The sequence below is a fragment of the Galleria mellonella genome, unplaced genomic scaffold (assembly GCF_026898425.1).
Source record: "Galleria mellonella isolate WM207_F2 unplaced genomic scaffold, CSIRO_AGI_GalMel_v1 utg33, whole genome shotgun sequence".
In the NCBI taxonomy this organism is placed as follows: domain Eukaryota; kingdom Metazoa; phylum Arthropoda; class Insecta; order Lepidoptera; family Pyralidae; genus Galleria; species Galleria mellonella.
In genome coordinates, this window is record NW_026442079.1 from 12,178,757 (window position 1) to 12,203,685 (window position 24,929).

The window sequence follows — 24,929 nt, forward strand, 5'->3', positions numbered from 1 at the left end:
TTCAGAAGCAATGAAATCTATTTTAATACACGTACAATAATTACTATTTTAAATACAATTTCGTTATTTGATTTGAAACAAAGAATTTATCAAGGTTTTAGTTAAGTAGTCAAAGGCGATAGAGGCTTTTCTTGAATACCTAGGTATTTAAGGTGATTTGTACAGTATTAAAAAAAATTAGGAAAATGTAAATATTTAATGTAAGCTAAAAATAGATTCGTTGTTATATATTTAATATTAATAGAAACAATATGGAATTGATGTCACGTACAATTGCGTGTGTCGTTGCGTGCATTAAAATGAATGATTTCTCGATTTTCTATTTAGCAAATTACAAGGTTGGTTTCAATCGTTCGGACACGGACAACACAGGTATATTATTATTACAATTACACTTTCTTACAATTAACAAAAGTCTAGTGTTTAAATGTCATTATAACACAGTTATTCTCCAGGAACAGAGGGCACCGAAACAAAATCTTAATAACAATAATTGCATCAGTAACATAATTAACGTTAGACAATAATCGCAGATATAATACATGATAAACTAAAAGGATACACAATGATTTATCATTAACTATCGATTCGTTACCTCGGTTTCGAGTACTGAAATGCAATGGAACAATTAGAAATATACATTATTGTATCGCTATGGACTCTGGTGATTATTCTAGACATGTTCAACATCTCTACACCAATAATTTGAAGATAACTGCACCTTAAATCTATGTTTTTTTTTGTTTATCACCGTGCCATTTGATGCACGGCAACGCAGAGATAACAGAAATATTGGGTATCCAATCGAGTGGCTAATGATATGCAATTGAATGCCATGTTAGAACCGAAAGCAGTATACTGGTAAAACTTATTTAGGTTATAATTGCTGATACCTACCAGATGGCGCTATGTACTTAAAACTAAACAGTCAATAAAATATAGAACATAATACTTTAGTGAAACATTTTTGGTTGACGGACAGACTTTATGGGTAGGTATCAAATTACAATTAATCGTTTATAATTTGAGCCCACTGGTGGCATTACTACTACTTAAAATAAATAATAAAGTAGATATAGGTGATAAAGAACTACAAACATAATGTTGTTCTTTACAATAATTAAATATTTAAAAAAATATTATATATATATATATATATAAATATTATATATATATATATATATATATATATATATATATATATATATATATATATATATATATTTTGTTTATCACAAAACGAAACGAGAATCGAGGAGTGATGTCATGCAGTAGATAAGTCGCGCTGTCGCCTGTGAACACTAATGAATTGTTAACTATTTTTTTAAATTAAATTCTATTTTAATATAAATACCAACCAAAACCGCCTCTGTAGTGTGTATGTATATTATACTTACTATAAGTAAACATTTTACTTAACTATCACGAAAATAACATAGGTACTTATTTATGTAATCTGAATCGTTTATTCTCCAATACAATAAATTAATTAATTGTTTAATTATATAACTACAAAATCCACATTGTGATACAAAAAAATTATGAACCGTACATTATAGGTCAGTTCAAACAAATGGCACATTGCAACGTCTGCATTGTTTCTTAATGATTTTGAATGATCGCTCGTAAAGAAATATAGAATTAATTTTGACGCCGAATAATCAGCTATCGCTTGCCTGTCAGGGTATAACCACATCGGCCGAATATATAATTTATGTATATTTTTTTCTATATAATAGTCATATGTATTTAATTTTATATAATAATTTTGAATTTTTATTATTCTAACATTTTTATAGTTTTAAGCACATTCACTGCGGTCGACGGGCGCGTGGCGCGGCGTGGCCCTGCGTGGCCCGGCGTGGTCCGACGTGTCCGGCGTGGCGTAGGCACACGCTCGCTTGCTAAACTCCGCGCCCGTCAGCCGCATCTAGCCGATCATCGCCGCACCCATCCCAACACTTACTGTGGTCAATAATTTGGAAGGCACTTTCTACTTTTTTTCAAAAATTTTAAATTTTAAATTACTTTTTGAACACATTAGCCTAGACTTACACAATAGAAAATATGCGTAGTAACATTTACCAAAATTTACGCAATTCATCCGAAACGTATAGGCCATTATATAACTTTTTTTTTTATTTTAGTTTTCCCTAGATTAAATTTTATTTCCAAAAGGATAGCCAAATAGTTTCAACACTAGATCTGAATTGCAAATGTATTTTTTAATAATTTGGTCTTTTTTATACACTAATCCCAAACTTCAACCGAATAATCCAAATCCCAAATAATAGTGAAGTATCAAGGCCACTTGGAGACTTATTATAATCATTCATGAGCGTGCTTTGCGACGAGTCTATCCCGGGCGTGGGCTGAGCGGCGTGCTGTATCCGCATGTAGCCGTGCATTCACGTGGTCATGCATTCACTCGACTATGAATTCAAGCAGGCGTGCGTTCACGCGATCTTGCATTCTCGCAAGCACGCTTTCAAAGCTCATGATATCACACGAACATCCTTTCACACAGACTTGCATTCAAGTAGGCATCACACACGTATACGTTCCCACCAACACACATTCAGGCGGACACATGGACATGCGAGTACGTACACGCGCCTCCGCCGATGCCCTCCCCCGCCTAAAGTCACAATGTAAGAACGCCAACGTTATGTCCGCCAACAATATCTAAATGGTATACCCTTGCGGCAAGAAGAACCGTACTCTAGTAAATTTCCCGCCGAAACTATTAAACGATACAACTGGAAAGGTCTCGATAAAACAAATTTGTACATATAAACCTTAATGAGAGTTCCTTGTCACGCTGACCGCACCAAAGTGGAGATTCGATTGTGGATCGAGGCTTTAATGACGTCAGCGAGAACCTGATGGTTTCTATTCTACAAATAGTTACATAGCTAATCTAAATTGATTCGTACATACACTAGCTACGCGTAGGTAGTTCAGCAGACGCTCGAATGACGAGCATTCAATGCTTGGCGATTTCAGTGCTACTAAACCTAATGGACTCGATGTCATCTCTTTTTATATTAATAAAACTAAAACAGTGTTCACTGAATACAAATGGGTGCAAATATCTACTTTTTGTATTTATGGATTTTATCAGAAACTACTTATTAACGGAGCAGTGTTTTGGAGTCATCCGAATTTCGTAATGTGCGTGGCCGTCAAGCGTGATTCATTCATCATATGGTCTCATACTAGTATAGTGTATGACTTGTTGTCAAAGGTACAAATACACTTATAAGAAATACGTATGACTCTGAAAATAGTAAACAATAAAATTACAGGAATCCAGGGCTTAAAAATATTGATCTCTTAAACATATTTTTTTATTAAAGAAAGACAAAGTGTCAGATACTAAATCTATTTTACTTAATTTTATTCCAACTGAATGTAGGTAGAAAAGGAGAAAAGGTAAAAATATGTAAAAAGCTAAAATATTGTGTGGCGTGGCACCATTCATTGCTGTCATCCTCCGACCTTTGCCCATTATTTAGGGTCGGAACAGCATGCCTTTGCCTTCTTGATTGACTATTCTGATCGTGTTTCAGTCATGGTGTACCATTAAAATTAACAAAATAATAACGTAATTTTTTTCTCCATGAACTAAAGCATATAAAAATAACATATTTGATTAAAGAACTTAGTGAGGAGACAACTTAGTGGGGATAATGCAGAGAAGTCGATCGAGTCCTGAACATCTAAATTAACCTAACATTTGGAACAATCACTACTGGCTAATGATACAATCTATATTACATTTGGCGACCACTAATGTCTACTCGAATGTGAATCGCTGCACAAATAGTGAACGGTGAGCTGAGACCTGGGGACGCGGGACGCGGGGCCCGAAACACGGGTTGCGCAAGATGCAGGACGCGGGAAGTAAGGCGCGGTACAAATACAGCTCGCGAACCGCGGGGCGTGGGACGCGAGGTACGCGGCGAACCGTGCGAGCGTACCCGCAAGCAACAACGCACATTCACTTAAATTCCTAATAGAGAAAATGACATCGACCTGACGACAAATGAAACGATAGGTATCTATTCGAATACAGCTAAGACTATTAATTTATAATTTTGTCTTACATAATATGTTGGTGAATTACAATGAATAGGTATACCGAACAGTCTTTTGAAATCGGGCCAAATATTTTAATTTTGATCTCCCTACGTTCACAGATGAATCTAAATCGTAACATTTATTAGTTAAGCTTACATTTATGTCTGACATTCTACTTATGAGTAGATAATGCCGGAGTATCGAGTGGGAACGCGTGGCGACGCGCGGCGTGGCGCGTGGTTAGCGCGCGCGTGGGCCGACGCGTGGACTCTCGGTACTCGTGGACCTACCACTTCGCTAATATTAACAAAAATATTTAAACATGTCACTGGAACACATGCATAAACGACAAATGTATACAAAAAATAATAAACTAAAAATATTCTTTCATAATACAAAATTCATAACTAAACAACAAGCATTATATTGCACAGCGAGTCCACTTTAAATAATAATTAAATATGAAATGTGAAATAATGCCGATACGATTCAAATGATTAAATACGTGTGTCGCCTACTCGTGCGACAGCGTAACGTGGCCGTCTGCGTGCGGCCATGGAATGTGCTCGTATACAGACTGCTGACCGCTCGCTATGCTTAGAAGTAGCCGACGGAGTTACGGTTGGGCACGAAGTAGGGATATGCGGGCAGCGGCGGTGGCGGCACGCCAACTTGCGCGTGCGCCGGTGCCGCTCCCGCGGCCTCGCTTCACATGTTCTCTGCGCGCGTTTCCACCACAGGCGGCTCCATTTTCACCGGCACCGGACTTGACAATTCCTTGCCGTTCTTGGCGAGCGATACTGGAGTCTTGGGTGGGCCCATATCAGTAATTTCCGCTACTACATCGCGTTCTCCGTAGCGACTGTCAGGACGCGGCGAAGCAAACGGGCGGAACGGATCAGCTGGCTTGGGGGGCTCGAGAGCGTGGCCCGGTGGTGGGGGCGAGCACAGTGGAGACTCCAGCCCGGCGGAGAGCGGTGACGGCAGTCGCGGCGACTGCAGCGGGAGTGGCGGTAGCCCCAGATGTGGCGGGTGGTCAGGCGGCCTCTGCGCTGCGACCACCATGTTGCACATCTGCCGGCGAAGACCGTGCGCCACCGCGGCGACTGCGGCCGCCGCTGCTGCATTTGGAGATACGCCACCTTCGCGACCGTTCCCACACGCTACGGTTCCATATGCGTTTTGTACTGCCATGCCATCCTGGAACACGCATACGCCGACATACAATAGTTGTCATTGCATAAAAAATACGCAAATTCTGTTCGAATTCTCCGAACCACCACACTGCACGAATAGCTTTCGTACTCATGAAGCAGTGTGTCTGACACAATTGCAAATGAAAGTGCGAGTCCGAAGCGTTCGAGCAGAATTCCAATGAATTACAGTTAAATCTAAAGCGTTCGAGAGCACCGAGCCGGTTGCAATAATTGAAACTCGCAATAGCGTATTCGCATTAGCAGAAAACAAAAGGTAATCGATGAACAATGAATCGCACAGGGGGAATAAGAATAAGGATAAGTTCGGTGTTAAGTTTAATATCGTTTTATGGAGACGTGGAGAGTGGAGTGATGTTCGCGATACTGACCGTGATAGAAGGATAGACAGGTAGGACCTCTTCCTTGATGTGGTGCGCGGCGTGAGGGGTGTGCGTGTCGCGGAAGACGACGGCGCGGATCACGCCGCGGATGTGTTCGTCGGGCCATACGCCCAGCAAGATGCGTTGCGGACGCCCGCGTCCCTTTGGCCTCAAATCTGCAACGACACATAATAGTAAAACGTGAACACGCAAACATTCCGATGTTTAATACTATCGAAGATTACGTTCCAGTTTCAACGGATTGGGCAGGCTGTATGGAGTGACTACATGATGCCCACATAATATATGTATGTAGTACAACAGAATTATATTTTATTTACAATATCAAGACAAGTGTTTAAACTTTTTAATCAATATTAGTTAATATGTATTAGCCATGCATGACAAATTCTTTGTGTAAGTATTAGACGACAGCAAAACTAGAAGTTCTATCGAAATATGAAATTACCTATATCATATGTTGATATACTCCAATCCTTCAAATTTAAGTTACATTTATTGCTTAAAAACAAATGCACAATTCTGTGCCTCTAGTGAGAAAGAGTGTAAGTGAAGTTGTATCCTTTTTCTTTTTTGTCTATTTAAAAAAAAGCAAATTTTTCTCTATCTTTTGTGTAAGCAACATGAAGATATCTTTATAAACAAACGAATTTACGTGTATTCGATACAAAAGACTGAATCCGAATGACATCGGTTACATTTTATAAAAAATAGTACCAAAAGTAACAAGTCACTTGGCACCAAGCGTCAAATATGTTTTTCTATTTCAATTTTATTTCCTTAAACTGATCCCATTCGATTCACGACTTTTTATACGATTAGGTAACGATTTTTATTATGTCATAAAACTTTATTAATTTAACGATTAAAATTATTAGAACCTTTTACACTAAATAGTTTATCTTTAATATTACTGAAAATAGTCATAAATTAGAATCACGTGATAATTTCAATACGTCGAACAGCTTATTTGGTTACAAAACCAACAATTCCATATGAAAAAGGGCAAAAAATATTACGTAATCAATTATTTGAGTTTTTAATTATCATCTAAAATAAGTACAGGAGTTCTTTTTAATAAAATTATTTAGAATCTGCCTCAAAGTAGCGATTTTGGTTTATACCCTTTCTCATTAGAGGTATAAAATTATGTTACATGTAAGTAATGACTTTGGTTAGGGAAATATTATTAAGAAGATAGAGTAAGGAGAAAAAAGATAAATAGATCCTGTTTTAATACTCTGTGTAATATTTTTTTTACACTAGGCACACTTAGTAAGCAATATTGACAATAATACCAATTTTGTGGTATCATTCTCTAAAACTAACTCTTAGGTACGAGTACGGAACCCTAATTAATATTTTAATTTCATAGTTTTGCGAAATTACTATTTTATGCACTATCGATAAACTTAATTTATAATAATTTTGACATAAATATAACATATATATGACATAAGTTCATTTTATAATCTTCAGTATCTTTGCTGTGATATCAAATTGAAGTATTAAGTTGCAGAAAAATTTAAAGGAACGGTGGCGCCATTCTATTAAAACGACTTCAAAATCTATTATTATAATTTGATACTTTGACAAAAACATTATTTAATGGACAAAGCAAATATATCTCATATAATCTTACATATACTTTTCAAATCAGTGCATATTACGGTCTTTAGAATAAAGATTTAGCTGTTATATCAATTGAACTTTTAAATTAATTTAAATTTTAATTAAATTAATTAAATTATTTAAACAAAAAAATTAGAGATAGCTTAAGGAAAATGGCGCATTGGAATCGGCACCACATTGTTTTCTTCTAAGGAAGCCATTTAAATACGAGATATAAAAAATATAAATTGACATAAAAATATTTTATGCTAGATATTCGTTCATTTTATAAAAAATACTTTTTAGATGTTACAAATAGGTAATCCAATTAATAAAACCACTTTTAGATAGTGTATCAAGATAGAACCAGTACATTTTAATTTAGACCTTTAAGAGAACAACTTTAAGTGAAAACTGCATCTAATTTAGTGCAATAGTTTTTGCATGATACCAAAACAAACATAAGAATTTCTAAAAAATATTGTTCTGGTATCTGTTGGTCTTATTGAAACCCCTTATATATTTTTTTCTTAAACACTCCCATGTATAGACATGGTTTAGTTACAATTTTATTATAGTAGTAAGGTATACCATAACCTATTGGTTAGGTATCCCATAATCGTTTACGATTTATGTAAGATATAAAAACAATAAATACACACTATTCTAAACCAATTGGCTAAAGCAGCAATAGTGTAATCATGTCTTTTATCGAAACAAAACAATTTGGATAAAGAGAGAAAGAGAGAGGAAACAAAGAATTAATTGATGTTTTATTATTGTCCTTTTTTTATTAAATTTCAGCAAGATGAATAAATGAGATTGATAACTAAATATGCTAATTATTAAAAAAATATAGTGTTAATTATTAGTCAATATAAATGTATTAATAACTGAATATGGGATAATTGCAATATCCTTGTCTGTATGAACAAACCCCCTTACTCATAAAAACTAAAACATCCATCAAACCTATTTTAACTATTACAATATTTTATCACACTCTTTCAAATAAAAAAAAAAAATAGCACAAAAGACTACAAAAGATGATTGCCTTACAAAAAAACCGACCCCAATCGTGACAAAAAACAGCTATTTTAATTTAAAAACTAAACCATTGAATCGGTTTTTATAAAATTTCTACGGGACCTATCTGTAAGTATATCCTTTCCGATAAGGAAAGAGTTTTCCAAAGGAGTTGATAACTAAGTTACATGAGTTATAAATTATTAGATAACAAACAAATACAATACAACCGAATTGAGAACCTCCTTTTTGAAGTCGGCTGAAAAAGACAAAACTCTTCAACAGCCAAAATAGGTTTATGAATAAAGAGTAAATAATAAGGAATAATGAATATGACGTTTTTATAAATAAAGGGTTAATAATAAGGAATAATGAATATGACGTTTTAATTAATAAAAAAGGTCAGAATGTATGTAGTCTTTTTTTAATATATGTATAGGTTTTTCAAATATTACTTGTTTTACACAAACTATTGTGTTTAAATATTAATTGATAATTGGTTGGATATCAATTTTGTGGTATATTGATTACCTAATTTGTTATCTAAATAGATAGATTCTGTATTTTAGTATATCGGAAACAACATTAAATATACACCTATTAATACAAAATAAATGTCCATTAATTCTAACAAAGCAATTAATTAATATCAAATGCCGCATGTCAAATACATAATAGGAGGTTATCCAATACAATATACATATATACTTATATATACTATATATATATATATATATATATATATATATATATATATATATATATATATATATATATATATATATATATATACATATATATATATATATACTATACACAGTTTCATGCAATTACATACTCATAATAAAAAATCGCTTAGCAAAATTCGCTTTGCACATAATTACACAAGTTATTATATAATTAATGATTATTATTAATACTGATTAAAAATAATACAATTTGTCAGTCCACAGGTCTACGAGGAGGCGTTCACTACGATTTGGGAATGTTGACTCGAATGACTTCTACAATTAACTTCCAAAATTTTTAGTGATAGATTCATCTCGTATACTAAACCCCTTATTCATAAAAACGTCTAAATTCTCATAAACCTATTTTAGCTATTGACGAGTGTCCCTTTCTTTCGCATTAAATTCTCAATTTGAATGATAGCGACAAAACACTATAATAGTTATATTTTAATTATTAGTATTTGGTCGCCGTTTTGATTTGTAGTAAGTACGTTTCAGTTTTTATGAATAAGCGGGTATAAAGATGAAAGATATGATTGTTTGTTTGTAATAGATAAACTTAAAAATTACTTAACCGATTTTTAAAATTCTTTCAACTTTAGAAAGCAACATTATTAACGAGACATATATATATATATATATTTGAAAATTCTATCTATCCCCTATATAGGGGAGGCTTATGTCACAGTTACAAAATGCCACACATGTTAAAAAATGCCACAGTTTAAATTACCAGTTTCTACTTAAGAAGGGAGATGTAAATTTTGATTTAAAAAAACAATAATATGTTTGGACACTATCTATATAATCTATGGGTTTATTAAGGAATTAGTTAGTTATTAAAACAATAATTTAAAAAAGTTTATTACTAGCTTCTTGCCCGTTACTTCGTACGCGTGGATAGTAAAAGTAGGAAAAGAAATACAATAAACTACTTCTAGATAGTGTTTAAAGAAAAAAACATATACCAGATTTTAATTTAGACCGTTAGAAGCACAACTGTGATGACGGCTTCCAATTTTGTGTAGTAGTTTTTGCATGATGCGGGAACAAACATACACACAGACAAACAAACAGATAGAGGGAAACACAAGCAGACAGACAGACAAATTACAATACAGACAGACGGATACAATTGAGACAGACAGACAAAATTTCTGAAAATAATTATTTTGGTCTCTATTGGACTCATTGAGTGAGAGGCTTATTTTTATATCATTTTTTCTTAAATATCTCCTTAAATATTTAAAAAAATTCAACTATTATGGAAGATTTTAACAAATTTTAACTCGTTTATCTTAATGATTTTTTTTATATATTTTTTTTTATACAATTTAGAATGGCAAACAAGCTGACGATCCACCTGATGGAAAGTGGTAACCGTCGCCTATAGACATGAGCTGTATCATGGACATAACAGGGTATACTGTTTCGCCCATAATATCTCCCATGCGTTGCCATTCCTGAGGACTCAGGTGTTGTTCCTCTGTACCCTGTAAATTCAAGCCATATCCCACCCTTCAAACCGTAGACATGGACTGTGTAGCATAGTTCTAAGATTTAAAACTGAACGGTCAGGACACATGAAGAAACGAATGACCCATATGAAAGCAACATTGTTTGTCATTAACAGGAGAGTGTGATGACGAATAAAAATGTAGGCTTATTATAAATAGTATTTAATAAATTAGATAGTATAATTTTTATACTTGGCTCAATTTTGTAAGCAATCTTGTTATACCTTTTATGGTAATAATCATTTAAAGACAAACAAAAAATTGTTATACACAAGAGTACATTGAATTAATGAATATATATGGTTATTTTATGTCATGTTATCTGGACTATTGTTTTTTAGAATATTTACTAAATACGCCAAGTATAACCTTTATATATAAGTATAAAAATTATAACCAATATAGCATTATAAGTGGGCGACCGAGCTTCACTTAATACAATTTAATTATGAAAACGAATTTATCTAAATTTTTAATAATATTTTCTCTTAATACTACACTAAATGTCTAATCTATATTAGGGACGTTCAACTATATCAATTTTTTCTATTAATATTAAACAAATAAAAGAACCCAGTGGACTTGAAACACGGTGACCCGAGAACTGACAAATGTATCGAAATAATCGGCAACAGAAATCAAGTCATTATGAAGCCCAAATGACAATTATGCAACACCAATGTCAAAATCAACGGAGAGCATCCATAACAAAGTGTTGCAATGTCATAATTATCTGTCAATTATCAAAAACGACTGAAGAATTTTCAATGTTTCCGATTGATAATTTAAAAAGCGTTCTGCTCACGAAATAAATCAATAATAAGAAGATGCACTGCATGTAAATCTATCCATAAAACTATTTTGCTTTGAAATTTTTCAAATATTTTTTTTGCCAATAAAATCCAAATTTTCAATGACAATTTAATAACTATATTACTGCATGATTACTGTTTTAGTTCGTACGCAGAGCACGTTTTAAATCAGTTGGAAATATTGAAAACTCTTCAATTGTTTTTGTAAATTGACAGATGATTGTGACTTAATCACACCTCGTAAAGCTAAAGTCATGAACGCTCCTGATCTAAACCTGATGACTGTTGCCTTAGGTAATGTAAAAATCACCAACATACCTGCTCCTCCGTCAGCGCTCGGTCCCAGCATGTTGTGGACTCTATTCGCGTAGAGTACAAATGTGGGATATGGTATGTCGTATTTTCTCGCCGCCTGCGACAGGGACAGCCCCTCCTTCAACACCGAGAAGATGGCTTCGGCCATAGTCTCCGGCCGCCAGGACTTAAGGGGCCCGCGCTCGCGGAATCGTAGGTTATGTACCAGACTCTGATTTGTATTCCAGCATTTCTGCCACATCGACTGAAGTTGGTACTGGTAGCTGTCTGCTGAAAATAGAGAAGATGTGTTTTAATAACAGCGCTGGTCATTATTGCTTCATGAAGGGATTATTAAAAACAAAGTTAAGTTTTGAGTTAACTAAAGTCAGTAACTCTCGTATCAAAGACTGGCGAAGAGACGGTAAATTTTTGTATTGCAATATACATGATTAATGGTAATTCCCATCAGACAGACTTCCCATCAGATAGAATATCAGCTTATTTCCATTTCTATCAATAAAAAAAATATTTCTAATTTTTTAACTGTTGCAGCCAATTCAGAAGGGTCTCGCTATGATGTCTTGAAGTTGGCACAATCATGCTGTATATTCTGATCATTATGTGTCCTGCACAACCAGGACCTATAGTGGTAACAGAGTGGAGTTCACGAAAGCCCCAGAGAAATCTGACATGGTCTTATAAATCAAAATAAAAAAAAAGAAAAATCTGTGATCGACAATCAAAATAACAGAAGTCTGATAATAATATCTGTATTATTTAAAAAAAATAAATGTAAAATATTTTTGAAGGCATTAGAAAGTCATATTTTTGTACCATGCATAAAACATTAATCTATTAAATAATTAATTAAAAATAATAGTAAAATTTAATTAACTGTTGAATCTTATGCTTCTGAAGCTATAAACTGCTTTTTGCATAGAATTTCTAAATATCTGTGATAGTTTAATATCTATTAAATTTTAAATTTTTATAGTTAATTAATGAACCACTTTTTAAATTATTCTTAAACTTAAATTAAGACAAATAATACAGATATTGCATATCCAAAAACATTGTGATACACTCTATTAATTTGTTACATTCAGTTGAGTGTATTTAAACTTATGTGGTATTTCTACCAAAAATATGTCAAATATTAATATTGGCTTCATTGCTATTCTCTGAGCATATTGGATTGGATATGATACATTGAAAGCCGAGCTTACCGTTGGCTTTCGGATAAATTAATAGCGTCATGTAAATTTTAAATTAATACACTTGTATTTTTCTGTATCAACTCTTGACCTTTGTCTTGAGCGCGGGGGCGGGGGCGGGGTACTAATATATCATAACGAGGGCAAATTACTGTTTAATATAATTGTCGGCGATGATATACTTAGACATTGTGGAGTCAATCGGAGAATCTACTTAACGAGAGTAGGAAATGTTTTGTGGTCTTTGCCCGCTACGAATCGAAAAAAATGTACCCATGTCTATTCGATTATTTTAGTCGGGAGAACATCGATAGATTCGATGTTCATTTTTAGTATACTGTCTATGTATCACATAGACGAGGAATATATAATTATTAGAGATATGTTTTTTTAATGGATTAAAAATAAAATATAAAAGAATCATTTATTTTTAATAATATCTCTGAATATAAATAAATAAAGTGACTTACATTACGACGTCATTTCTCTAAACCTGTCTCTTTGTCTAATATTTTAATAAGAAACATAATAAAATAACATTACAATAATTTTGACTGAAATCTATTAGTAAAGTAGTTCATTTTGGTCCTTAAAATAAAGATGTCGCTGTGGTATCAAATTAAAATTTTAAAATTAGAGTTGTGTTTAGAGTAATGGCGCCTCAGAATAGACGCTAATGTTTTGTTTGTGATTCACATATGAAAATTGGTGTAAACATTTAAAATCTTACAAATAACATGCAAGCTTTGAAATAGAAATCGAAAACACTACATACTGACCTCCAGAGGTACCTAGATAGAAACATAAAAACAAAAATGATTAATAGAAAGGATCCGTAAATGAAACTGCATTATATTTTCTTTATTTTTATATATTAAAAATTAAAATGGCAGTCTTCTTGTTTCATTATAAATACAAGTACCCAAAATCAAAGCTAAGTAACCAAAAATCTTACATGAACTATAAAAATAAAAAACGGGAAAATAAGATTTACGTGGACCTACAAGATAAGTGAATACACATCGACATTTACAGCTATTTATTGTAATTACTTAAAAAAAATTAAATAAAGTTTTGATTTAGTATAAAATGGCAAATGTTGATTTGAGCAAATTTATCGCTGATAACTAACTTGGCATTCACACTCTCAAACACATGCACAGTTTGCGATACAACATAGTGTTTTATGTTCGTATTTGTAATAAAAATGAACCACCGGCATAATGAACGGGCGTTTAGCATTTTACGTATTAATATACATTAATTATTTTAGGACAAAAAAAAATCTTATTAATTATGCATACGGCATATTAATGTACGAAACGGTGCCGCCGCTATGCCTTTATCTCAGTTTTATTTGCAATAAGTCAAACCTGAAATATGTTTATTCATGTGGAGATTTCCCAAAATATAGACAACAAAATTTTCCTTATTATTATTATTCTTTAAACATAATCACATAGTTGGCAATTTATTAAAAATAAACCGTTATAGAAATACTAGAATGTATGCTTCAAAATAACAATGATGTACTGAAGAAAATTAAAAATTATTTTTTTAAATATGAAAAAATACGTTTCAATAAATAATACAATCAAATAAATAATTTTGTATATAATTAATATACATCAATAATTAATCAACTATGTATAATCAAATAAATTTAATTTAAAAAATAATAATTCAACGGTGTTATTGTAATAAAATGTGTGTGTGTGTGTGCGTGCGAATAATCATGTAAGTGCGGGGGTGGGAGATGGGGAATATAAATTTTAAAAATAGAACGGCTTGTTAAATGTATTTCGATTTCAGTTTATAGATATAAACATAGAACCTCTATTGTTACCAAACTACTTAATATGTATAAAAAATAAATTGGTCCTTTTGCCACTCGTTAACAAATTCTGTTAACCGCGCAGGTACTATATAATTGCCTTCGGAAATAACACAACAAAGAAAGTACAGACTACTATTATTCAATAAATACCAACTAATTACTTGTAACGGAACGCAGTTGCACCAAGTCGGTATTAGTAAGACAAAAGCAGTCTGTACACAAGTCGGGAACCTATGAATAGGCTATTATATACCTTTGTTATAATATTCATAAAAAAAAAAACCAATTGTACGTACACAACTGTCTGAAAATGTCTTTTACAATTTTGAATTTGGAATACATTAATTAAAAAAAAAAAAAAAAACAAAAGGTAACAATGAAGCAGTATTGTTTAACGTAGTGATCACTTGTTCTGTATCGTATTGTTTAAAAAAGTGACTGAGTTAAGAAGTATTGCAAATTTGTGTGAGACCAATAAACGGTCATGTGGGTCGACACAGGATGCTTATTTAATTATATCACAATAACGTTTATCACCGTCGAAGCATTCAATGAGATGATGGAATAAAAAATGGATTACTTTTTAAATTTATTAGGTTTGAAACTAAAAAAGGTTTGGAAACTATCAAAAATAATTTGTATTTTAAATGAGAAAAAAAAAAATAAGTATGCTTTTATACCAAATTTGTGTGTAAATGAATAAAATTTGTATGTAATGTTACAAATCATAGAGAAATTGCAAGTACAATAGAAACAAAAGTAATTTTATTAATGATCAATATTCCAGTGGTCCAAGTTATGGCAAACATTTACAGTTTTTAATACATGTTAATAAATATCTAGTAACAATATCCATTTATCTATATTCCACTATAAATCAGCAAAATTAAAAAAAAAACACAATAGCATCACTAAACACTTATCGTACGTCACAATTACGTAATCTTATAGTTACGTCACGATACGATATACACGTTTAATATAAAAAAAAAGCAGCTTCATACAAATGCATATAGTTTATTCTAACAATAAAATCTTAACAATATCGTGTGACATTAAAATATAGAAGCTTTAAAAAAGAGAAAAAATATTAAACTAGAAAAATATAACTATTTGAGTAATCTCTTTACGTATGACAGTTATGGAAAAAAACGGAATGGCATAAAATAAGTACAATCATGTAATCCTTACAAAAGCAAATTTTATCTAAGATTCTTTTAAAATTCCAAAACGTTATTAAACGATTAATGATATAAAAAAAAATATTTTAAAACATGAAACTATTATATGTTGCTGGAATTCTTGCCTATTAGGAACATAGTAGAATAAATCAAAAAACTTTTGACTATTATTTATGGTAAAATAAGTACAATATACTTACTCCCTATAATATCACAGGCTAACCGCGAACCTAAAAGGCACATTTGACTAAACAAACACCTGTTTATGTATTTCTCTTTATCTATATTTTACTCTAATGGCATTATGATATCAAAAATAATATTTATAGATACTAGATTTTAATAACACAAGTATAAACCTGTGTTAATTACTCAGTATCAAACTAACTATTGAATATAAAGCAGTTTACATAAACCTTATAATTAAAATCAGGCATCTTAAAAAAACAATCAAACATAGTAAACATATAATAAAAAAGGCATGCAATAAAAAAACAGAAAAAACGGAGAGCTGACATTTGTCATTGTGACAATTTCGGCAATTTAATTTTTTTAATTTTTGAGCACTTATGTACAAGAATGTATACGATATAATAATAGGAACAAATCGTTAGAAATCGTTACAATGACAACCGACAACTGTGCCTGCTCTCTAAATAAAAAGAAAATAAAATCAAAAATGTAATAAAAAATAAGAGTATTTTGTAGACACTAATGATAATTGGGTACATTGCCGATATTCTTTCGAATCGATGTATCATTACATTACGAGTAGTAATCAAATTCGTCATCATTATCAATATATGGACTATTCCCCTTCATTTAGGATCGTAACCTACTTACATTGCTTACCTAATTAGATATTTGAATCTAATAGATCTGTATTCCCACTATGCTATACTGATTACATTATAAACTAAAAATAAAAACTCTTCTGTAAAAAAAGAATATAAAAACAAAAACTCTTTGCTTTATAAAAAATATTTATATAAAAACCAGCTTTGTTAAGTAGTAAGTATGTATATCGATTCAGTCATGAGGGCGAACATATGTTTCATTGCTCACACAATATTTATATTTTGAAGCACATAAAAACTAAGTTATTATTCGATGTGAATTTATTATGAAATGGGATATAGACACCTGACTTTAATTAAATTGTTTCACTTGAATATTAATCGTTTCCAATCGTAGTACTATATTTAGTTAAGAGGCGTGACGGCGGAAAATGACTTTTCGGTACACACAATAGATTACTTAATCACTGTTTCATTTAAAAATACAATTTGGGTCTCATAACACATCCCTGTGGTACACCTTTGGAATTGAGAATGATGACGAATAAAGATGTTATTTTAGATATTTAAAAATCTTCGATATTCGGTTTAGCATTGAGTCTCAACCTCATTCTAATGGTTTTAGGTTTATGCGCACTATGATAGTACAACGACACAATAGAATGCTTTTTACAGAATGCCCACCACCATCTAAATCCAGTTAGACCGATAAATGTGAAACGAGGGTTTCTCATTCGAAGTAATTTCTCTACAAAAGCTATTACTTCGGGGAGAGATTTTTTAGTTCTCCTATTATAAGGTGACACGGTGGTGTCACAACAAAATTCAATAACGGCCTTTTCCTCATGAGGGAGCAAACTTACTTCGTCTAATACCGCCATTCGTTTAGATTTACCTAATATATTATCATACAATGTTCCTTTAGGTATTCTGAAGTATGTAGCAGCTTGGGTGAACCTCATCCTTTGTCCGACGACCGCTTGTATAGCTTCCTGAAGCTGGCTTTGAGTCCACAAGGGCGTTTTCGTCTTGAGCCTATGAGGTTGGCACTCTAACAGATAAAATCAATATATGAAGCATAACTACAATCCATACAACTGATGCAATACTAAATATTAGAGGCGAAAGTGTTCGATATGCAATAAACAGTCGTGAATAAATACACCAAACGACGGCCGACATAAAGGATTGAAATCAATTGCATTTCAAAGTAATTATATACGTTAACCCTAAGGGAAACTCGCTGTATGAAACATAACCCACGTTTGCATATTTAATGAAAATTAATAATTAACTAACATTAAACCTACATTTTGAGCTGTATAAGAATAAAAATAAAAAAAAAAAGAAACGGAATTACCCGCGTCAGTTACATTGCATAAACTGACATGAGTAATATAAATATAGCATTGTTCTGTTACGCGTTGTCACTGACACGACAAAAATCGCAGTTCCTGTGCTAGTGTAATAAAGAGTATATTTTTTCCGCGGTACCTATATTTTTCCCACGGCAATAATACGCTGGTAAACGTCAAATGGTGTACTTATAGTGACTGAGCATGAATAATTAGGTACTGCATCATTATAGTACGGATATGTTACGACATGCACGTTATACACACACTCACACATAAACAAAGCAAAAGTATCATTAAAAGTGATTATTTATGATGTCTTAACATTGTTTGTGCTAATATATTTATAAGTTATTTGTCTATTGAATAGAAGATCACGTATAATAATATACAAATTCTTTTGCACCTATAATTATAATAATTTCATTGTGACAAAGTACTAAAATGTGTATGAATTAGATAAACGAATAAAGAACAAGGAAGTATTGATAAAAGTAAATGAGAGATGACCAATAAAAATAATTTAGAATAGGATAGAATAAATACAGTACCATGTAAAACGATATAATAACGTTGAAAAGAAAGACAGAAGAAAGAGGAGCGAGGGGATGATGGGGAAAATATACAAATGGCATCAGCTTGTACAGAAAGAGTTTAGAGTAATTTAGATAAATCAGTTGCACTGAGAATTATAAACAAAATTAGTCAAAAGGCAAAAGATTTTTATTATATTATTACACGTGATAGTTTGCTTATAGAATGGCTAATAATTTGTAGGAACAATATGCATTATATATAGTGCTTGGCAAGAGAGAAATGTAAAATTTATGCGCATAACAGATAGATTGGATTATAAGAGATCAACTGACCTGCAATAGAAGATGTCGATGCTCCGAGCCATGCATGAGAATTTTCCAATAGCTTTGCCTGTAAACAAAAGAACCAAATGTTATTATTACAAGTAAAAAATGTAATAATAAAAATCTAATAGTTCAAGATTTTCTTGAGATGAAACTTTACAAAACTATAAAATTTTAGTATAATTAACTGTAATTGTACGCTCTAGATTGGTACAGCTTGGCCAGCGATCGTAGAAAATTGATACTGTGTGGGTAGACGCACACTTGTTAAGTCCGAAATTTTTGTGCTCTTAATTTTTTAAATTTTTTAAATATATATAAATATAAATTTCTTTATGTATTAGATTATATTTAATCTGCATTTGGTTGACTCCTGATAAACTCACTCACCAAGTTTTCATCACTTACTTTGCAATGGATACCACAGCTGAACAACTTAAAAAAAGCATGGATGAACTATCATCTGTGTTCAACAGCCGCATGGAAGAATTTGAGAAAGGCGTACAGCAGCAGGCCTCTACTTCGTCAGGTACCACAGTGAAGGGTCTATCTGCCGACTATGCTACATTTAAAACATTTATATGGAAGTGTCTTGGATTACTAAAATCACAGGTGGAGTTGCTTCAACTTGGGCAAGACCGTCTAGATACCCACTCCCGCAGAAAGACCTTGCTTTTCCATGGTGTAAAAGAGATTCCTGGTGAGGACATCTGTAAGAAGCTGTTGGAGGTGTTAACCGACAAAATGAAGTTGAAAGGTATGGGTCCTGATGTTATTGAATCTTGCCACAGACTCGGCTCTAAGAAGGATTCTGCCCGTCCTATTATTGTGCGGTTTGCATCACTGCGGTTTCGATCCATGGTATGGAGGGCTAAAACTATTTTAAAAGGCTCCAAAACATCTATTTCTGAGTTCCTTACAAAAGCACGGCAAGATGTATTTGTTGCGGCTCGTAATCACTTCGGCGTGGGGAAGTGCTGGTCTGCGGATGGCATTATAGTTATTCTTCTGCCTAATAAAGATCGCAAGAAGATAGTTTCAATGGCTGAATTGAAACTGCTAATCGCTGAGTACCCAAAGAACGCGTTATAATTTAGACAGGTTGCAGTATTTTCTATTTTAATACTTTGCTATTTTGTCGGTTTGTCACTGGGCACACTTAACTATTCTCTTATTATTTTTTTTTTTTTTTAGGGTACCTTAAAATATGTTGCTCAATTTCTAAAATTATATTAATTTACCCAACTTGATAGATAATTGTGATCAGTGTTTGATTGTCACTATAGTATTGATAAACAAATTAATCTGAACTCTCATGTCACTGTCAAAGTTACTTATAATAATTGTGGCTATGGTATATATTTAATATACTTTAACATTTCGTTTCTGTATATCACTGATTTGTAGTAGCTATTGTTGTTTAAGTTTAGACTGGGTGCCCGCTATTCTTCAGCTATAGTTGTTTTATATTATATTGTTATAGCTGTTATTTTGTTCGTTATTGTTCATTGTAAAGTGGGTTTAGCCTATCAAGTCAACCTACGCAATTAAGGCAAAAGTAATTAATTTTTGTTATTTTTACAAATATTGCTTTTTTTTTTATAATAAGTTTTTATTTATTTTTTATTTTTATTTAAATTTATTTTTATATATGTCCATAAATGATGATTATTTTTCTTGCTATTCCTCCGATAATTTTGATAGTGCTTCGAGTCATAATTCCTCTTTATCTGATTGCGATCCTCTTGAAGATAAATTGCGGACTGTTTTCGACAATTATTCCAAACAATTTTCCCTTGTACATATAAATGCGCAAAGCATATTAGCTCATTATAATGACCTTCTTACCTCTTTCAGTGCTGGCTTAGTGGATTGTATCTTAGTTTCTGAGACCTGGCTTAAACCATCTCTTCCTTCCACTAGCTGCACAATACCTGGGTATAAACTCTTTCGAAACGATCGCATCACGTCTGGGGGTGGAGGTGTGGGGATTTATCTACGCAACCAAATCTCTGCCGAAGTAGTGTGTACATCGCAACCGCAGTTCTCTGGGTCTCTGGAGTATTTGTTTCTCTCCCTATCTCTCCATCACAAAAGAATCCTACTTGGTGTCTTGTATAGCCCTAATGACAAGATTGATTACTTTAATATCTTGGAAAATACTCTAGATAACTTGGTTCCTCTTTTTGATCATGTTATACTTATGGGTGATCTAAATACATGTCTTTTGAAAAATGACCATAGGACTGGCAAACTTATTGCTTTAACATCAGCCCTTGATCTCCAGGTCTTGCCTATGCCTAAACCTACTCATTACTTCCACAACAGCAGACCTTCCCTTATTGACTTAATCATAGTTTCACAACCAAATTTAGTATTCTCCCATGGACAAATGTGTTCTCCTTTCTCACAGCATGATTTAATTTATCTGTCCTATAAAGTGCGTCCCCCTAAAAACAGGAATAGGACTCATTTACTTCGCGATTTTAAGCATATGGATGTTGAGCGTTTGAGGGAGGATATGGGGAGTATTGATTGGTCTCCCTTGTTGATGGCTTCTTGTATCGACACCATGGTGGGGATATTGAACAGCGAGTTGCTTAAAATTTACAACATTCATGCACCAGTCCGACCGGTACGGATCAAGCATGCTCCTGCTCCTTGGCTTACCCCTATTATTAAGAGAAGTATGGCAAAGCGTGACAGGGCCAAAAGCAGATATAAACATGAGAGATCACAAGTAAACTTTGACACGTATAAAAAACTGCGGAACATCTGTAACAGAATGTGCAGGGATGCCAAACGCCGATACATTCATTCTACTATTCAAAACCTTTCTCAGACCCAAATCTGGAAATTTCTCCAATCACTGGGGGTGGGTAAGTCCTCAGAAAATTGTCAGAGCGGTTTAGATCTCAATGCTCTAAATAATCATTTTTCGTCCTCCTCTGTTACACTCAGTACTGTGACTAAGGCAAATACTATATCATATCTTTCTAATCTTGTCCCACCCGATTGTCCTCCATTCACTTTTAGCTTGGTGACTGTAGATGTTGTCAAGAGAACCATTCGTTCATTATCTACTAAAGCTATCGGTAGCGATAATGTGAGCCTTGATATGATCCTTCCCGTGTTGGATGTTATTTTGCCTGTGCTCACTCACATAATTAACTTTTCTCTCATGCATAATGTCTTCCCATCACAATGGAAAAAGGCTTACGTCATACCACTTCCTAAATCTACTAATCCGACTAGCTTTTCCCAGTACCGTCCCATATCTATTCTTCCCATTCTTTCAAAAGTTTTAGAATCTATAGTTCACAGCCAATTATTTAAATTTCTTTCCACCAACAACCTTTTATGCCCCTTTCAATCGGGCTTCCGACCCTCTCATAGCACTACTGGAGCGCTTCTTAATATTACAGAGGACATACGTCGGGCTATGGATAGCACAAAATTGACTGCAATTGTTTTGTTGGATTTCAGTAATGCTTTCAATTCGGTTGATTTTGATGTTCTCCTTAGCACCCTTCGTGCAGTCAACGTTTCCACTCCAGTTATCGAATGGTTCTCTTGTTTTCTTTTCGGCCGCCAGCAGTGTGTTAGAACCAATGATGGTTTATCGAACTGGGCTTCATTAACTGCTGGCGTGCCTCAAGGCGGTGTACTTTCCCCTTTATTATTTTCTATCTTTATTAATAATATTTCTCGAGTCATTACTTCTCCCTTCCATCTGTATGCGGATGATCTGCAGTTGTATCGTCACTTTATGCTGTCTGAGGTTACACAGGCAACTTCAGCTCTAAACGATGATCTACTGGCTATTCACTCCTGGGCTAAATCATTTGGTCTTATTGTTAATCCAGCCAAATCTCAAGCTATGATTGTCGGTAGTGGCAGGCTGAGGTGTAAGTTGGAATGGTCTCAGATTCCTCCATTGGTATACGAGGGTACTAAGATATCTTATACTGATAAAGTGAAAAACTTAGGACTTATTATGGATAGTACATTGTCGTGGACCTCTCATATTAATGACATTAGTAGACGGATGTACTTTTCATATCACTCTCTCAAACGTCTCCAATACTTTCTCCCTTTCAATACCAAAATTATGCTTGCACAATCTATTCTTCTTCCCATTCTGGATTATGCCGATGTCTGTTTCTTAGATGTGACCGAGGAGCTGCTAAATAAGCTTGAGCGGTTGCAAAATTTAGCGATAAGGTTTATTTTCAGCTTACGAAAATATGATCATGTCTCGGAATACCGCACTCGTTTAAAGTGGCTCCCAATTAGACATCGTCATGAGACACATGTCCTAGCGGTCCTATATAATATCCTTAATAATCCCAATTCTCCTTCCTACCTTCGTTCCCGGTTCCAATTATTACCTCCTCCTTCCAGACCTAGACGTCTTTGTCTGAACCAGTCCAGGGTACTGAAGCTTCCCTGCTGTAAAACCCATTTTATGGGTAACTCATTTGCATATCGTGCTGTACAGCTGTGGAATAAACTTCCCGTGAATATTCAGAATAGCCCGTCTAGCAGTTCCTTCAAAAAAAGATTAAAATCATTTTATCTTTCCAATTTAATTTAAATATAAAAATGATTAGAAGACTGTCATCATTGTGTTCTCTTGTATTTGATATTTATATGTTGTATTTAACGTGTGTATGTATGTGTGTATATGTATGTGTATGTGTATATGTATATATATGTGTATGTGTATGTATGTATATATGTGAATGCATGTGTGTATATATATAATTATTTATAATTTATGTAAATATTTATTTAAATTTCTGTCTTGCACTACTACTGCCCACTCACTACTTCCTATGCCACTGCGTTAGGTTGACTGGAAGAAATCTCTTTTAGAGATAAGTTCGCCTTTGCTAACATTGTTATTAACTTATTGTTGTTACTGTATGTTTTTTGTGCAATAAAGAATATATATAAAATTGAAGCAGTTAGGGTAGACCTTTGTCCAGCAGTGGGATATCAGGGGCTACGATTGATTTATGTCTATGTATTATGTTGTTGCAGTATACAAAACTGCTTCCTACAAGATACAATGCAAAAGTGAATAATTTTGAGTACTCTCGCAAATAAACTACGGAGTCTCAATAATTAAAATACTATCATTATCAAATTACCGATAAACGGATCAATGTTTATTATAGTAAATAAACAAACTCTCGTATATTATTAAAAGTTTGGCATACTTTATAGATACCGGGGAGGAGAGCCCGTACAAGATACGTTGTTAGGATATTGTGTACACAGACGAAAGTATCTCGCATTACTTTCAAATTGTTCAGTTTATAGGGGGTAACTGTTTCAAATAAGCCCATGAAACAATCTCGATATTATGTTTGTATCGATATTAATAACTTATAATTAGTTTATTGCCCATAAAATCCGTCGTTACACCGTAGCAACTGTAAAATATATTCTTAGTTAACAATGAGGTTATTGTTATATATATATGTTGGTTATTGTTTCTGCCACGTTCACGTTATGGGTTTTAATCGAACGGTAAATTTAGAAATAGCGTTTTCAAATTTACGATATGTTTTCGCCGGTGGGGGACTAAAAGGAAAAGGTCTGTGCTCGCTGTTTAACTGCGTGACAAATATAGAAGAACTATGTGAGAAATATAATCGAAGGAACGGTTGGTAGCATAGCTTGAACAATGAAAGTTTTTTAAGCGTGTAACAGAACGTAGCTATAGCGTCGTTATTTATACTGTGCCTATCGTTAGTTTTTATACAGGGTACAATTGATGTTGTTTATTGTACTCAAAATGATTAATTTATCCATCATCTGTCTACTGAGATTATAGACATAGACTGAGAATTAGCTAGTAGTTGTCACGCTTGACAGTTGGGTTGGCAATCGCAATTAGGCCTGAATGATGTTTTAAGAGGGACGCTGCTGCCTATTCCTCGACCATTAAGTTCCCTCAGTCGCCTCTTACTAAACCCACGTGTAGAGGGAGTGGTCCATTC

The 24,929-nt window shown here is 33.3% G+C and overlaps 1 protein-coding gene across 6 annotated transcripts in view; it reads right to left on the bottom strand.

Moving 5' to 3' along the window:
- Nucleotides 1-1,190: 1,190 nt before the first annotated feature.
- Nucleotides 1,191-24,929, bottom strand: part of LOC113520521 (protein bric-a-brac 1-like) — a 454,874-nt gene continuing 431,135 nt past the window's right edge. For 4 of the 6 annotated variants that reach the window (XM_052896735.1, XM_052896733.1, XM_031911726.2 and 1 more), the window contains 4 exons: nt 18,928-18,985; nt 11,696-11,962; nt 5,669-5,835; nt 1,191-5,283 (listed from right to left, as the gene is read on the bottom strand). In XM_052896735.1, the coding sequence (XP_052752695.1) occupies nt 4,792-5,283; nt 5,669-5,835; nt 11,696-11,962; nt 18,928-18,985 (984 nt within the window). In that variant the 3' untranslated portion in view covers nt 1,191-4,791. The remainder of the gene's footprint in view (nt 5,284-5,668; nt 5,836-11,695; nt 11,963-18,927; nt 18,986-24,929) is intronic. The other 2 variants (XM_031911727.2, XM_052896734.1) reach the window with 1 other exon arrangement.